Here is a 17,205-nt window from a genome sequence, read left to right on the forward strand (position 1 = left end):
GACAAAGATGTCAGGTTTGTATGCCTGCTTAATTACTAAAGTATAAATAAAGCTATATAGTGCATATATTAAGTCAGTTAGACTTAATTGTTACATGAGAACTATACAGTATATACTGTCTATACTTTAAACTCATAGATGGCATCTTAGCAGATTGACCTGTACAGCTATAACTATAAAGACAGATAGATGACATCTCTACTGATGTCTGCCTGATCTACAAGGTCTAATAAACGCTGATGTTGCCAGCTCTGCCACCTTCAAAATTACAACAAGGGTTTACTATCGCCCAGGCAGGTAGTAAATACAGCACACACAAGATGCTCGAGATGCTTTACAGAGCAGAGGTGATCAAACCAGGGGCCTGAGGGCTACATTAAAAAAAGACAAACCTCCACGTCAACACAACGAAATTTGTGACCTGTGATATCAAGTCAGGTATAAAGTCGCAAAGGTTAGTTTTGAAATTGATAAAATTTCCATTTTGCCGGTTAACAACTTATCTTTTTAATTCTCCAACACAATAGTGATGGGTCGTTCATGAACGATTCGTTCTTTTTAAACGAATCTTTAACATGACTCAGATGAACGAGTCGTCTCGGAGAGTGATTCGTTTATTTTCTATTGGGCGCATGCGCAAAGCATCGCAAAACCTCTGTATGTTATATACAGGAAACAGTATTGATCGATTCTCAGCAATGAGTCTTCAAGTCTCGAGTCGGTCGTTCTTTTGACACGTGACTCCCATAGACGCTATGCGGTGCAATAGATTTAAAAGAATGAACGACTCAGATTGGAAGATATGAGAGGTGAGCTGCTCATTCTGTTTATTATAATATGTCCTTGGTTGCATTGTAATATTTTCATAACTAACACTATAGCCAAAATTTGTGTATGTAGACGTATTGGGGGTATTTTTTATTGAAAACGCAACATTTTAATTTATTTCTGATCAAAAGAACGAAATAATTAAAAAAAAGATTCGTTCATTTTGATGAACAAAATTCAAAGAACCGAGTCACTAAAATGATTCGAACTTCCCATCACTTTTTCAACAATTGAGATGTTTTAATCCTAAACTGTTTGAAAGCATCCCCCCCCCCCATAAACCCACACTGTTGGCGACATAAAGGTTAAGGAGGGCTAAGGATGGTCATGATTATTATGGGTAAATGGTTTTGGATAATCAAAAATTATCCACACTTTGGTTATATTAAATCTTCCGTTGGCCACACTCAAGGCTACTTCTTCTCTCCAGTCACTGCAGGTGTAAAACATCAGTTCATTTGTAACTGCAGTGTGAGCAAAAATAAGTGCCCCACTTGATTGTGATTTGCAAGGAAGAAGAGCATCACTACGAGCCTGAGAGAAACGGCAGAGTATAAAACGAAAACATCCTCAATCGCCGACCAAGAAAAAGTTCAGCTGGAAACTTTATGTTTAAAGTTTTCTTGGATTCTCAAGAGCCATATTGGAACACTATCAGGAAAAAGGTTTAACAATCTAAAGTACTCGTAACAGTTAGATGCTTATTAAACAACTAAAGCCTAAACTTTGAATTAAGCACAGAGGATTGCTCTCCAGGGGTGTTGTGATCTTGCATGAAAATATGAAAATATCTCAATCACCTAAATCGCATTGAATTCCTGAACCTACCACATAAAAGGAGTGCCAGTTACAAGAACATAATTAACATACTTAATACTGTAAGTTCATAAGAAAAAGAATATGTAATAGTAATCACGTCCTCAACTCTTGAATCAACTCTTCCAAGTAAGAGCATGCAGTATACAGTCCCTGTTTTGAGCAGAAAACACCACTCAAACCACACCAACAAATATAAATTCCTATTTGGATCCAGTAATGCTATTGAAGATGCAACATTAGAGAGTTGGCTTTAACAGTGCCACAAATACATCCCTTGTGTTGGAACCTGTGTTTAGTAATACCATTGTACAGGAAGAGTTACTCTACCAACGTGCTGTTTGAACAACCTATGTGAGTTAATAATTAAAACGTTACAGCCACTTCTGCATCACTTTCAGTACAGCGCTTTGATCATTTTCAGTGTAATTTGTTGTACTAAATTAGTAAAGAATGCAAATTGACACGTTTTCCCTAGTGCTCTCACACTTTTTTGACTTCACTCTATTATTTTCAGCAGACTTTCTCACTTTCGGCATTAGTAGGAGTGAATTGACATTCGGTGGCAGCAGTCCATCTCCCATTGCTTTTCATTACAGCCAGCGCTTATCTCTCTCCAAGGACATATTTTAATTAGTTACCTCTACCTTCCACACTCCGTCTGTTCTTTCATGCTAAATGCTAAGCGCTAACACAGAGAGGCCTTTGGGCTAATTATCTTCTTGTTAAAAACATGCCAGCCCAGCCCTGTTTACTAATACGGAGTATGATTTCTCATAATGTCTTTTGCATGCGTGCATGTTTGATTGTGTGTGCTTGGCCCGTCAGCTCTGGTGATGTGAAAAATATGGATGTACTGTATGCCCTTCTACCCTGCACCTCTCTTTTCTTTTCTGGTCTCTTTATAACAAGCATGCATGGTATAGCGCTACAGGATGTGAGATGATAGCAGATGTTCATGGTCCCCTGCTCTTCTCCAGCTCGCCCTCTTTAGGGAGGCCTATACGAGCACATTACTTTCCCATTAAAGCCCTTCTGGCGGCTCTGTGCAAGATAACCGATCTGTTTGCTTTTCCCCCGGTGCCCCTGTTCTTGGAGTTGTGCTGGGGTTATGGTCTGAATGAAAATGAACATAACGTTATTAGCAGCTATTCAGATGTCCAAGTTCTGTTGCATTCAAAAAGAAATCAGGCTGGAGTGTGCAGAAAACCATGAATGAGGTGTGAGGTAGTGAGCTAGAGGAAGGGCTGGAAATTCTATTAACTTATGAACTTGCGCAGGTAAAGTCTTCTCAGTAATCTGTGGCACCTTTTCATACTCCACTTCTTTCTATTCCAACTGTCCACCTTTTTCAATGTGTGTGAGTGTATATCCTTTGCCATCTCATCTCATATTCCATGTTACTCCATGCTGCTATTTCAGATTGAACATAATGGACAGACCAAACTGCTGGATCTAGACGCTGACTTAATGCTGTTTTCTCAGGTAAGGTACACCCTGGTTAACAAAAGTAGAAAAAAACGGCTCAGCTTCAGCGGCTCGACTTCCCTATGATGGATGGATCAGCCGTATTGTTTTGAAATGACAAAGTACAAGTGTTCCTCACACAACTCTTATTTACTGTGCCTCCATGCCCAGTAGCTGGTATGAACTGAATGCCATACTACCTGTCGTGTTTAGCGCCTTGCTGAGTATGGATGTGTGTGTGTGTGACCTTGAAATGACCTGAAATTCCAGCAATAATCGAAATATGCCCCTTTTTCCTTCCCAATTCACACACCTGACCCTTCATTAGTGACCCCTTTCTTGTCCCCTTTGAATATAGCCCTCCTCAGGCCAAAATATTTCCATACAAACCAGCCAGTAAAATAAAAAAAAAGAAATAAATGTGTCTGTGCCTTTCCCAGTCTGTAGCCTCGTGGGAAACCTAGTGCGAGCCGAAAGGTCAAACACATCATAGGTAGATGGTGCTAGTGTGTGTGAGAGAGAGAGAGAATTTGGACACCCATTTGTTCTCTTGCAAATCTGCACAATGCCCCACTATTAGTCTGAAAGTGATCCATGCTAAGGATTCTCATATAGAACTCGACATCTCCCATCTTGTGCTGCGAATGTTTGATTATGTCTAGAGAATCTTTATATGTATAAAAGTAGACAGTTCAGCATAGTAAGTTAATTTCAGAAGAGTTCTGGTGTGTAAACTTAGTAAACGTGTGTATTCGCAAAGTATCTGATTACTTTTAATCAGAATGGCAGAAACAGGATGCCTTAAAAAAAAAAAGTGTACAGTATATAAGGATATTTATTCCCTGTGATGCTCGCATATGCACGTGGTGGGTACGAGTCAACCCTCATTTCATCTTCGCCATCACATTCCATATACCAATCTGTTAACATTCATACCCTGCCGCCACTGAGCGACCATGTACGCTCTTGAGTGTTTACCCAGAGGTAGGTGTCAACCGTACGGACGAGGAAAAAAAACGACTCGGAAATTGAAAATGATTTTATTTCGGCTCATCTTTTCTCTCTTTGCTACAGAATATCCATCAATTAGAGCTTTTTGGAGACATGTCAACTCCACCTGATATCACCTCTCCTTCGGTGAGTGCGCACACACACACACACACAGGCACACTGACACAATTTCTTGTGCTTCCATAATTTGATAACGTACACTGTCTGTCTGTGTTACGCTTCCAGACGCCTGCATCCCCGGCTACCGTCTTAGACCCGACGCTGCTCCACCAGCCCCCCTCAGAACTGTTTGCTGCATTCAACCCTGCCTCTGTGCCCTCAGGTCAGTTTAACTATTTATGTGTGAGATGGAGAGAGTGACAGACTAAATGAAGTGTTCGCTCCTCTTGCTGTAAAATATGAATGCGCTGATTACCTGCCTGTATACTGAGTTACTCAGCAGATGCTTTAAAAAGAGAACTGAATTAGGTACCCGGTGTAGCCCCAGTCTAGAGTGTGCGATTGTGTCTGTATCTAGTTTGTCAGGTTAATTTATTTAGTGCAGTCATAAAGAATCAAGTGTAGAAGCGATTCTGACAGAGTATATCAGGGCTTTTGTAAATTTCTAAAAACAAGATAGACTCCATATTGATGGAAAAATAAGATCTGTCCTGTTTTTTTTTTGCTCAGTTCTAGCTTATATTCTTGGCTAGAAACATAGGCTGTGATATTTATAGTGTGTGGTACAAGGCTTACAACAAGGCTTTCCAAATACAGTATTGTGCTATTGCAAAGTATTAATCCCTACTAGGCTGTTTCTATTCAGGCTAAAGCAATGAACTACTAAATTATTTTAAGAGTACATGAACACTACCCCTATTGCCATATTTATTGGCATTATAGAGGCAAAAAAAAAAAAGATTAATGTCTGTCTTAGAGCAGAGGTGTCAAAAACAAACCCCTAAAGAACAAAAGTATAAGGCGCTTGTAAGGCTTCATAACATGATGTGAACTTTCCCATGGCTCTTTGCTCATAAAAGGACTTCCTCATTCTTTATATGGTAACACTTTCTATACCCTGTATCCAGATAAAATATACATACAAACTAATTGTGTTTGCTGGAATCCTTATGTTTAAACCCGGGAAATTCAAATGTACTGTATTTCCAATCATCTGTCTGTCTCCGGGTCTATGACTTTGATGTTAACGACTGGTTCTTTTGATGTCTGTAACAGACTCCCCACTGTCACCCGAAGACCACAGGTTCGATTCTTTCGTGGTCCTGCAGAAACAATGCTGTCATTGGCGTAAAACACAAACCTAATGCATAAGCGTTCACAACTCTTTTGCTCTGTATGTTAGCTAGTTAGCTAGATCACTTCTAATCTTACCTTATGTTTGAAAATAAGTTACACAGCAGCCATAGGAATCCACTGCACAGAGACCAAATGGCCATGATTCATTACCTAGGTAACCGTCAATCAATTTGGTGCTCTAACCAGTATGCACTTTTATAATGACCTGCCAGTCATTTCTTTAAACTTGGACTGGTGCAATTGTTTTTTTTTTTTTCTGTACTTTCCACATGGGGTAGCTTATGTCATGGTATGTAAAACACAGTGTAATCACTTACGATTTGCATTTTTTTAATGCATTTTTTTGTGATTATTAAAGTAACAAGTCTCTATTTAAAATGTAGTAAGTAAAAGTACAGGTTTGTCATAAAAATATACTGAGCACAAGTAAAAAAAAGTATCACATATGAAAAATATTTAAGTAAAGTACAGATAATTTGTAAAACAAATGTAAATTTGTTATTTGCCAAGCCCACATGTGTTCTGTCATCCTATTGGTAGGCTAACCCATAAGAACCCAATAAAAGAATATCAAATGTCACATATGACATGTACAAAACAAAGAATGGTCATGTTGATTAACGTGGAGTATACAGAGTGCTCATGTGGCCATATGTTAAAACATGAAATGCTTTATACATTTATAATAAATAAATGTTATATACTTTGTCAAGGTCACAGTAGTACCTGGCTAGTCTTCTGAGCTGAACTAGTTCATCAGAACAGAACATATGCATTTATAAACAGTAATACCTGCAGAGAAAAACAATAAAAGCCAAACTTTCTATGACATAATTACTTTAGGAAATTGCAAAAAAAAAAGAAAAACAAAAATCCCAAGTGCACCTTAGACAAATACAATTTATTCATATGAAATTATGAAAATGTCACGCAGTGCTGTCACATTCTTCGCGCTGGCCCAAAAATGTCTAATATGTTTGGACCACAAGCTTTAGATTCTTAAATGCTGCAGTTTAATTGGTACTACACAATTTCATGCATGCACACTTCTGTGCATTGGTTTTTAGCTGTCAAAACAAAACTAAATTTTAAGCAGTGACCTTTTAAAAACAAGTTACCAAAAGATTACAGAATTTCATTTCAAGTTATTAATTTTTTCTTAACAGTTAATCTTTACACATCATGCTACCTGTAATTTCAGTGAAGTTTTGTGAAAGTAAGCAGTTGGTGTTCATGCTTCAGACATGTCAATAGATGGTTGCCAGCAGGTTTATTGGATATACTGTAGGTTAACCATACTTCTGTGGCAATAATTTAATTATCATTATATTCTTCTCACCTGTTACTGCACCTTATAGTTACGGAAAACACTATGCACTGAGCAGCACCGTTATATCACATCACATGTCTGTATTTGGTAATACGAACATCTCCGGCTATGATGGCAGATGTGACAGGCAATGTGTAGCTTATAGTTTGTCTTATTACTGATGCTACAGTTCTCCTGCCAAAGGGTGTCGTTTTTAGGAAGCTCAACACAGAGCTTGTGCCACGAATGGTTTGTCATCTCCTCGCACCCGGTAACGCAGTGTAGTTTAGCTTACACGTCTGAGACAGCTGCTGCAGCCAGATTGAGTTGTTCTAAGACACTAAACAGTGTATGATTAATACATCTGGAAGCACACACCACATCACTCTACCCATCTGGCCATCTGCGTTACTCTGTAAAATCTTGAAATATCAGAAGCCTGGAGGAACTTGCTGACCCAAGCACAGGCTTATTAATTTGTGTAAATTAATATTACTTTTTATGTTTATTGTTGTGAAATAAGATGACACAAAAATTGTTAAATCAAATTGTGGTTCATGCCTCAGGTGCAAAACAGAAAAAAAACTTGTAGGCAGGGGTAGCTCAGTGGTTAAGGTGTTGGACTATTGATCAAAGGGTCCCATTCAAGCCTCAGCACCACTAAGTTGTCACTGTTGGGGGCCTCCCAGTGGCGCAGTGGTAAAGCGCTCGCCCTATCATCCGGAAATCGCTGGTTCGAACCCCGGTTGATGCTGTTTTCCTCTCACAGCCGGAGGTCTAGAGAGAGCTGATTGGCCGAGCTCTCTCAGGGGGGAGGGATGAGAGGTACTCGCGCTCCCACATTAATCACGGCTCTACAGCCAATCAGGGGCGTCTGTGAGCTCGCGCACGCGGAAGGATCGGCTAGTGCTTTCCTCCGAGTGTGTTACTCCGCCCCTAATGGTGCATGAGCAAGCAGTTCGAAAAGATGCGGTCGGCTGACGTCACGCGGTTCGGAGGAAACACGTGATAGTCTTAATGTGGGAGCCCCCTAGTGACGGGGAGGAATTGGCTACGACTAAATTAGGGGAGAAATTGGAAAAATAAAAAATAAATAAAGTTGTCACTGTTGGGCCCTCGAGCAAGGCCCCTAACTAAATCAAATGCTTAGATGTTATGCTGACAGGTGAAGCAAATAACATTAATCATCTCATTACATTGGCACCTGGAAGTGAATGGGCAGTATAATAGGCAGGAAGTGCAGGTTTTTCTACCTAAAGTTGATGTGTTAGAGACATAAAATTGGGCATGCGTAAGTAAAGTATTTTCAGCGACTATAACAAGAGCCAAATTGTGATGGCTGGATAACAGTTAGCTGAAAATGTTAATGCTGGTTCTGAGATAAAGGCCACCGATTACTGCCACAATTGCCTACAATGGACACACAAGCCTCCGAATTGTACCAGGGAGAAGTGGAAAAGGGTGGCCTGGTCTTAGGAATCATGGTTTTGTCTGATTAATCATGCGAATGGGTGACTGTGTGCATTGTTTACCTGGGGAAGGGATGGCACCAGGATGCACTATGGGAAGAAGTCAAGCCGGCAGACGCAGTGCGATACTCTGGCAGTTGTTCTGCTGGAAAAACGTGCTATTCATGTGGGTTTATCTAAACATTGCTGCAGACCCAGTATGTCCTTTCAGGGAAACGGTGTTCCCTGATGGCACTTGCCATCCATCAGCAGTATAACGTACCCTGACATCTGGTGAAAATGGTTCAAGAATGGTTTAAAGAACACAACAGTGGGGTTGAGGTGTTGACTTGGCCTCCAAATTCTCCAGATCTTAAGTAATTTCAGCATCTTTGGAATGTGCTGTACAAACAAGCCTGATGGAGACCTCACCTCACTACTTACTGTGCGGGACTTAAAGGATCTGCTACTGATGGCCTGGTGCCAGATACCACAACACACCTTTTATTTATCAAGTCTTTTCTGCTGGTCGACCTCGCTTCAATTTGTATGTGGTTTATAATTTTTTTTTTTTTACTTTAACAAAATACCTTTGCTTTATATTAGGCTCTTTGTGCATTTTTTTTTATGTTGGTGCAGCTCAGTAAGATTTCTCTGATAACGTTATTCAGCTGATTTATGTTGAAATAAAACATTCTTTGTTTATAAAAAAACAGCGTAGAGTAAAAAACACACACACATGAATAACTTCACCATAAGTAAACACCATTCCTCCAAATGATCCACCATGAATTAGGCTTTTGATGAAGTGTGCTGTCTGAGACCTAACCCTAGGCCATAACATGTGATATACATCCTTCATCAACTAATGATTCAGTGTGTCCTCATGCACTATGGAAATGATTACTCCCATCAGGATAGAAATATTCCGTTATTGGACAAAGGTGATCAGTCAGAAGAACTTTGTATTGATTTGCAATGACTCTTACCTCAAAGCACACAAGTGAACCCGAACTCTGACAGTAAAACACCTTATGTCACGTTATCAAATCACAGAATCGTGGTTACGTCAACAAAAAAAGAACTTCAGTAATATCCTGTGTCATTACCTGTATGTCTGTAATCTGTCATATCCAGAAATCTATAGGGTGGGTGGTATGTTTTAGCATTTAAATTAACGAATGAGCGGTTTGACTGCAACATGAGATTCTAGCAGTTTTGAGAAAAAGACTTACTAAGAGAAAATATTTTGTGCATGTTTTCTTTGAGTTTCAGTGGTGTTAAAAAGAAAAAAATTGCCAAAATATTATGTTCAAATTGTTTTCGGCTACGTCAGTATGATTTTCGTATTACTTTTCCAAATCCACCTATTACAGTTTTGTCACTTTGCATAAGTCACCCTGAAGTTGTGTTTGTGACAGATGCAAATATGCCATTCATTATTATTATTATTATGTAACCATAATAACACCATGCTGTAATAACTCATGTTTAATTTTTGTAGTTATGTAGTGAGTCATACTCAGGGAAAAAAGCTTTGGGTTTTGTAACACAAAAATCTTTTAAATGCAAAAGAAATTCAATAAAACCACACACCTAGCTGACAGTAGCACCCTATGATAGACGTCCAGGACTTCTGGGGTGACTGCAGTGGCAGGAACAGACTGTAAATATTTTATTTTCATTCCATTTCAGTTCATTCAAGGAAAACATTGTTTCCAGCTAGAGGTTTTGCTTTACCGCTGATTAAGTTTAGCTTTTTTTATATACACTACTCACAATAAGTTAGGGATATTGTGAGAGACCTAGTGAATGTCATACATACCGTGTTTGTTTCACTTCAGACATTTATGGGATTATTGTATTAGGGTGATAGACACACCTCATTTTGTGTTTTCCATGTAATGGTCTCATTGTGTACAGGTGTGTTTTATATTAGGGCCAATCCCAAAAGACAACCTTTTTCAATGTGGCATCAATTTCAACATTGTATGGGTATAAAAAGCTGGTATTGTCAGTAAATCATTCCAAGTTTATCATTTAAACAGCCATGAACACACGACGTCACTTAACAGACGAGCAGTGCCACCTGGCCATGGCACGCCTTCGGGTTGGTGGCAGGCTCAGATGTTGCTCGTGAACTTGCTTTGTCTCAAAGTGTCATCAGCAGAATTGCATCAAGACACAGAACTACTGGCAGAGTTCATGACGGATCCAGGAGTGGAGCCCCATGAGTGACAGACAGCAACGATGACCAGTACCTAAGGACCTATGCACTCATACATCGTTATGTAACTGCCACACAGCTGCAGGCCCGTTTACGAGATGTACTAGGGTTTCCAGACAAACCATTCGCAACCGACTCCACCGCTTTGGCTTGAATGCCAGACGACTGTTGCAGGTGACTCCACCGACACCAAGACACCGCCATGAATGTTTGCCCTGGGCACAAGACTATGTGACCTGAACAATGCAGCAGTGGTCTACCGTCCTGTTTGACAAATGATTGTCATCAGCGTTGCTGGAGAAGGCGAGGTGAGTGATACGCTGAGGTCAACATGGTCCCCAGGGTTTGCTTAGGTGGAGGAGGTGCAACAGTCTGGACAGGCATCACCAGTCAGCGCAAACAGATTGGGTTATTGTACATGGCTCAGGCCATGCGCGTTCTTACCTCAGAGACATCATAGAACCCATCATCATCCCCCTATTCCACCAGCACACCCCCAAATTCTGTTCATGGATGATAATGCTCCACCACATTGTGGCAGAATTGTCACAGCTCGACTTTAGGAAGTTGGAGTGTCTTATATAGTATGGCCATCAATGTCCCCTGACCTGAACCCCATGGAGCACGTCTGGGACCAGTTGAAGCAGAGACTGGATGATCGTACCCCATCCCCACGTGACCTGGCAGAAGTGCGTGTAGCACTTGTGGAAGAGTGGAACGCATTGCCTCAGAAATTCATGAGGCTAGTAAGGAGCATGAGACGTCGCTGTCAAGATGTCATTGCGGCAAATAGTGGTCAATTTTTGTTATTTGGGGCTATCCCTGTTATTGTCAAAAATTTTAAGGTAATAAATATTAAACTAATGAAAATGCTGTTTCTTCTCATACATTATTAGTAATATCAAAGGGAAATTTTACTTATTTCATTTAAATTCAGAGCAAATAGTCAAAGCACTCATGTAAATAACAATATCCCTAACTTATTGTGAGTAGTGTGTATATACACACTGTAGCATTTTGCTATGAAATGCAGTTGTCACATTCTACCAAAAAACATGCAAGTTTAAATCCTCTAAAAATCCCAGGAGATTACAATTTCTGAAATACTCATTTCACCTCATCTTACACAAACAGTCATGGATCACATCACAAAGATTTACATTTAGGGATTTGGCAGATGCTCTTATCCAGAGCGACTAACAAAGTGCTTTGAAGTTTCCGTCCTTGGATAGATCCTTGCACTGGTTACTGGGTTACTAACTAACACTCTTTTCCCATTTATGTTGTATCCGAGTATCACAATGCACATAAACAAATAAGGCACATGATTTTATGTCATCTGTAATAGACTCCAGTAACTATGGTGCAGTTTTTCCCAACATTAATAGATATTACTTCGCTTTTATTTGTCTATACTGTGTTGCCGAAACACACAAGATTAAGCTCATTCAATTTCTTTCTCATACAACCCTACCACCTTCCAGGGCTGCACATAATATAATAGTCACTTTGTAAAGGTGTGTGTGTGTGTGGTGTTCCATGTGGTACTGGTCATTTAGAAGAAGGAGAAGCATAATGAAATACGAACTCGCATGATGTGAGTCAGATTTGATAATGTTCTCCTCTAAAGGGAGCTGTTCATTAGGGCCGGACCCATTGTGAGAGGTAATTACAGTACTTCATCTGAGCTTTAAAGACCTTTTCACTGAGGAGAACTAGGTCATTTTCTTCTGCACATTAAGGTTCATGGCCTCACTCCAAGCCTCTTTAGCGTGAATGGTGTTTAAAGTTGATGGGGGAATGGGATCAGTGATAATTATGGTCCTATGTTAGACTTATTACTGTATTTACCAAAGTCCTATGTTACACTTATTAACACTAATTACTGAATGAGTGTTAGCATTTTTACTTCTGTATGTAATCCTGTCTGCCGTATATAATTGTTCTACAAACTCATTGACACTGATATTACTTATTGACGTTAAGTGACTTTATCCTTGGCTCTCCCTTTCCTGTTTCAGGTTACGTGACAATGGGAGCAGTGCCCCCAGGCTGGGCGCAGCAGCAGTTTGCAGCCCAGGCACCGCTGGCATTCGGAGTTCAGTCACCAGTTCCCATGGCTCAGGTGTTACCTGGTGGGCAGCCGCTGATATGGGGCCAGGCCAACATCTTTCCCGCAACGCAGCAGCAGTGGGCGGCTATGGCTGGAGTCCACTTTTCACCCGCTGCCTTTGTCCCTGCACAGACCATGGGACCACTCCCAGCTGCTATGTTTCAGGCACTAGCACCCATGCCCATGGCAGCAGCATGTCCCACTGCTGGTCCTTCCCCAGGTACGCCAACCGCAGGCACCTCAGCTTCCACGGCCTCTAGTCCGCAACATGGTGAGCGCTTAATGCCTGGACAGACCAAGATGAGCAAGGAGATGTTCAAGGACTTCCAGATGGCCAAGCCACCACCTCCAGGTACACATAAGAGTGAGCAACCCAGTCTGGCATGCACCACAGACGCTTTTACCAGCTACTTCAGCCGGGTGGGACTGGCACAGGACAACGATGACTGTGATGACTTTGACATCTCCCAAATGAACCTGACGCCCGTTACCTCCACCACACCCTCCACTAACTCACGTGAGTTGAATGCATCAACTGTTGCAATACACATGATGTTGGGTTGTAGGACGTTTTTTTTTCCTTTAATAGTGTCCAGGAGTAAAGGATGTGAAAAAAACATGTTCAGGTGTCCAATAATGTTGGCACCCTGGAGAACCCTTTTTGTCATGATGCGTCTTGGAAGCATCACATTTTGCACTTCATCCTGACACATACTCAGTTTCAGACATGGTTTTTACAGTTTCATTATTGCTGCAAAATGCATTAATTTTAAAATTAGAATGTTTAAATATTCATAAATATAATTGTTATTGTAAAAACAGAAGTATCGCTATACGCTCGCTAAACTACATTACATTACTGTAATGCATGGCATCTCTACGGTTGAGTGTTGACTAAAGTCAGTGCATGTACAGTATGTGAAAATTTGCTGCGTAGAAGCCGATAATGCAGTTCCTTAGGGTGCATTTTTTTTTTTTTGCCAGCATGGAAATGACAATTAAAAACACAGAGGTGAGAGATGGATAAGAAAAGGAAAATAGAGAGAGAGAGAGAGAGAGAGATCCAGCTGCTCAGTGCTACAAAGTAGGGAAATTATTACCAGTCTCAGGAGAGTTATGCATTGTGTGTTCTGGTCTATTTGGAGCCTCATATTCCTGTTGTGTTAATTACTGCTGTGGATGAGTGCAAATCTGTGGCACTACACATGCAAATATACACACGCGGTATGAGGGTCGCACTCTTTTATGAACTGACGGTGAAACAGCATGAACCACCAGGCATGTCAGAGTGTTCGGGTTAATACAGGGGTTTAGAGCTATTATGGCGCAGAGAGCCACTAAGATGATATGAGAGTGTATTAAAACAATTCCAACAATTATCTCTGATAAATAAAGGCATAACTTTGTGTTCAATATCAGTAAGGGGTGGGAGGTAGGAGGTTAAGATTTCCACCTATTTGAGGACATGAATCACATTCAATCGAGAAAGCCATACCACTTCTTTATGTTTTATAACAGTCATTTTAATTCATCATGATATAATATTTGGAGCAGTTGTACTGGGCGGTTTTGATTCAACCCTCCCGTGTCGAATATGCCTATGGTGATAAAAGAAATGAGAAATGTCCTACTTTAAATGAAATACTTGCAAATTAGCTTAAACGTAAAATGCTCATATTTTAATTGCTGGTAAACGTTTTTGATCATATTTGGGAAGTGATTACTAATGATCCAAGGGGTTCCCAAACTAAAAGTGCTGGGGAAAAAATGGGAATGTGGTGCAGTTCATCTCTTATTAATTTGTTTGTCACCATTTTAATTGCATAATTATGGAGTTGTGATCTGCATCCACTTAAACTATTACCGTCCATCAAGCAAATGTCTGGCATGCCCGCTATTACCATAAAACTCAACCGGGGTGCTATAAATGGCGGATAAGTGAGGACGATTCCAAGGGCCTCTGAGTGACAAAATCCTATGGCTATTAAAAAGGGTTTGCTCTGTTCAGGTTGGGGGTCCAGTATATTAGGCTTTCAATGGGCCCAAAATCTCTAGTGGCTATAATTTACCACTTTTTATGCACAGTACAGTACATGTTTGAGGTCTATAATGCGCTTTTTTTACTTTTTACAGTAAAATTTTAAATAAGGAAAAATAAAATTAGATGGGTGTACTATGTATATGTGTACAGATATTATGTTTAGGTCATTTTTCTGTAAAAACTATAAACTAACTATAACTGTCTAAGGTATTTTCTTTAAAGGCCACTACTCATTTTAGTTGTTTGAAAGAATCATTGAATTTCTGTAAGTTTGCTGGTTTAGCATATTCATGATTAAAGTTACATAGTTTGCTAATAATTTAATTAGAATAGTAGGTGTGTTCGAACGGACCGTGGTTCTATGAATATTTATAGATGCAAACAAATCACGAGAGTAGTTCAGGTATAGTATAGTTCGTGTATAGTACAAAAATAGAGTAATTGTGTAAGTAAATGTTTTTTTTTTTTTTTGTTTGTTTTTTTAAAAAAGAATCAGCCCAGGAGCATGATGATAGAAAATAACTGTCCTGTAAAGCTGTATCACAGTCCGATACAGCATAGAGACAACACTTTTACTCTTCTTTGAGATTAATTTCCTTAGGTCTGGTTATGGTTTATTGGATCAATTATAAAGTGCAGTTTAATTATTTTTTTTTTTTACTTTATATTTTCTACTAATCTTTTATAGTTTTGTATGTATATTAATAGTTTTGGTTTGTGGGACAAATAGTTGTAGTTTCTTTTTTGTAATTCATTGTAATTTCTTGTGTCGAAACTTGCATTAAGATAAAAAGGCGTCAGGGATTCCCCTTGTGATTAAAAGCCACAGAGGCAAGATTTCACTGTGAGGATCATTTACTTGGGTGCGGTTAAGGTTTTCGGCTACATTATGGCAGTGTTGGGAAAGGGGGCATGTTTAGTCAAGTGGATTGGTTTGCTTTATATTGTATATTTGTATTAAAGGTGTATAAGACTCACTTTGTTGTACTTGCAAACAAATCTGACTTACATACTTAGGAACAACATGTGTATTTATACAGTATGTATATATATATATATATATATATATATATATATATATATATAATCAGTCTTTATCATTAGCTAGAATTTCCCAGCAGTGTTAGCTAGTGGGATCTAGAATGAGAGAAAACAGGCTAACTTGGTTAAAGCCAGTTGCTGTTAGCATGTTAGCTAAACATATGACGGTTAAAGAAAGAAAGGAGACACTAGCTATGTTTAGATAGACAATAATTTTGGTTAAAATCATTCTCATTAGAGATTCCAGCTAAAAAGTTTACACGGATGCGATAAGATTATTAGTGTGTTTACATGCTCAAAGCTTTTAAAAAGTATATAACTTTTTTGACGTTCAGAAAAATGGTTCTTCCTTCTGTAAGGCATTTAATCTAGCAGAATAATACCTTTAAGGAATTTTGCCTCTTTCAGTAGAAAAGGATGAGTAATGATGATGGATGATGGACGTATCGTGTCATGGGAACAATATTTGCATTTTTGCTCTTCTTTTTAATTAAGCTTAAACAAACAAAACATGCTAGCTTAGCACATACTGAAAAAATGACTACACACTGACATTTAGGTGTGAGGCTAACTGGAGTAAAGTGAGTAATAGCGCCATAGCATACACCTTAACTAACAAAAATCTCCAAATGTTGAACATTTCACAATCAGAGTTAAGGTCAAGTGCAGCTTTGTGTAGGACATGATGGTCACGTTAGTGGGAAAGGATTCACACCTAAAGAGAATGTGAATAATTAATGTGTTATTTCTCCTCAATGAACTTTTTAAAGTGAAATTCTCTCTTTCTCAAACACTCGCCTGATTGCTGGCTTTTGAGCCCTACATGTTCATTCTCTCTGTCATGCTGTTGCACTCGAGCGTTTTTTCAGCTCTCTCTCTCTCACACACACACATGCTTTTACCTTGTTGCTGCTTTCCCTTTCTCTCCTCTTTACTGTTTTCAGCTCACAGCAACACACACACACACTAATTAGCCATATTCTCTTCAGGTGTGTGTCCTTTCCCAGACTTAATCTCAGTGTTCTTAACTTAACTTCCATAAATGCCATTAATCGACTTTAAGTTTTAATAAATAGTTTTAGATTTTGTTTCATCAGAAAAGTCCATTAAAAGACATATTTTAATGAAGGTTTTATCTTTATCATTATGTGTTAGTTACCACAGGGGCAAAACACTTCACTATATTTTAAATCATATTCGCTACTGTGTTAAAAATAAATTAATGAAAATTGAAAAAAAAAAATAATAATAATGCAATGGGGAAGTGTAAAAAATGCACCCCGGAAACCACTGCACTGATTGATTGATGGACAGGGAGAACAAACACTCTAAACGTACAAGAACGAGGGAAGAGAGGCAAAACCTTTTTCTTTACTTATACTTTGTTTTGTATTATAATTTTGTGACGCTGAAAGAGGCCGATAAAGGTTTTATGCTGAACATTATTCTTGGCTCTGAGCTCTTTTTTCCCTCGGCTATCCGGCACAAAGCGTCACATCATATTTAAGCAACCACATTGATTTCAAGCACAAAAAAGGCAACAGCTTTTTAATGCAAAGGTGTTTCTTTAATTAAAAACAACTTGTTTGAGATTTATATCCGCTTGTC

The 17,205-nt window shown here is 39.2% G+C and overlaps 1 protein-coding gene across 11 annotated transcripts in view; it reads left to right on the forward strand.

The window, feature by feature from the left end:
* The window catches only part of dab1a (DAB adaptor protein 1a), a 409,818-nt gene that overhangs the window by 372,450 nt on the left and 20,163 nt on the right, over positions 1 to 17,205 (forward strand). For 7 of the 11 annotated variants that reach the window (XM_053488880.1, XM_053488879.1, XM_053488881.1 and 4 more), the window contains 4 exons: positions 3,067 to 3,129; positions 4,186 to 4,248; positions 4,348 to 4,444; positions 12,424 to 13,032. In XM_053488880.1, coding sequence (XP_053344855.1) covers positions 3,067 to 3,129; positions 4,186 to 4,248; positions 4,348 to 4,444; positions 12,424 to 13,032 — 832 coding nt within the window. The remainder of the gene's footprint in view (positions 1 to 3,066; positions 3,130 to 4,185; positions 4,249 to 4,347; positions 4,445 to 12,423; positions 13,033 to 17,205) is intronic. The other 4 variants (XM_053488882.1, XM_053488887.1, XM_053488886.1 and 1 more) reach the window with 1 other exon arrangement.

The sequence above is a fragment of the Clarias gariepinus genome, chromosome 27 (genome assembly GCF_024256425.1).
Source record: "Clarias gariepinus isolate MV-2021 ecotype Netherlands chromosome 27, CGAR_prim_01v2, whole genome shotgun sequence".
In the NCBI taxonomy this organism is placed as follows: Eukaryota; Metazoa; Chordata; class Actinopteri; order Siluriformes; family Clariidae; genus Clarias; species Clarias gariepinus.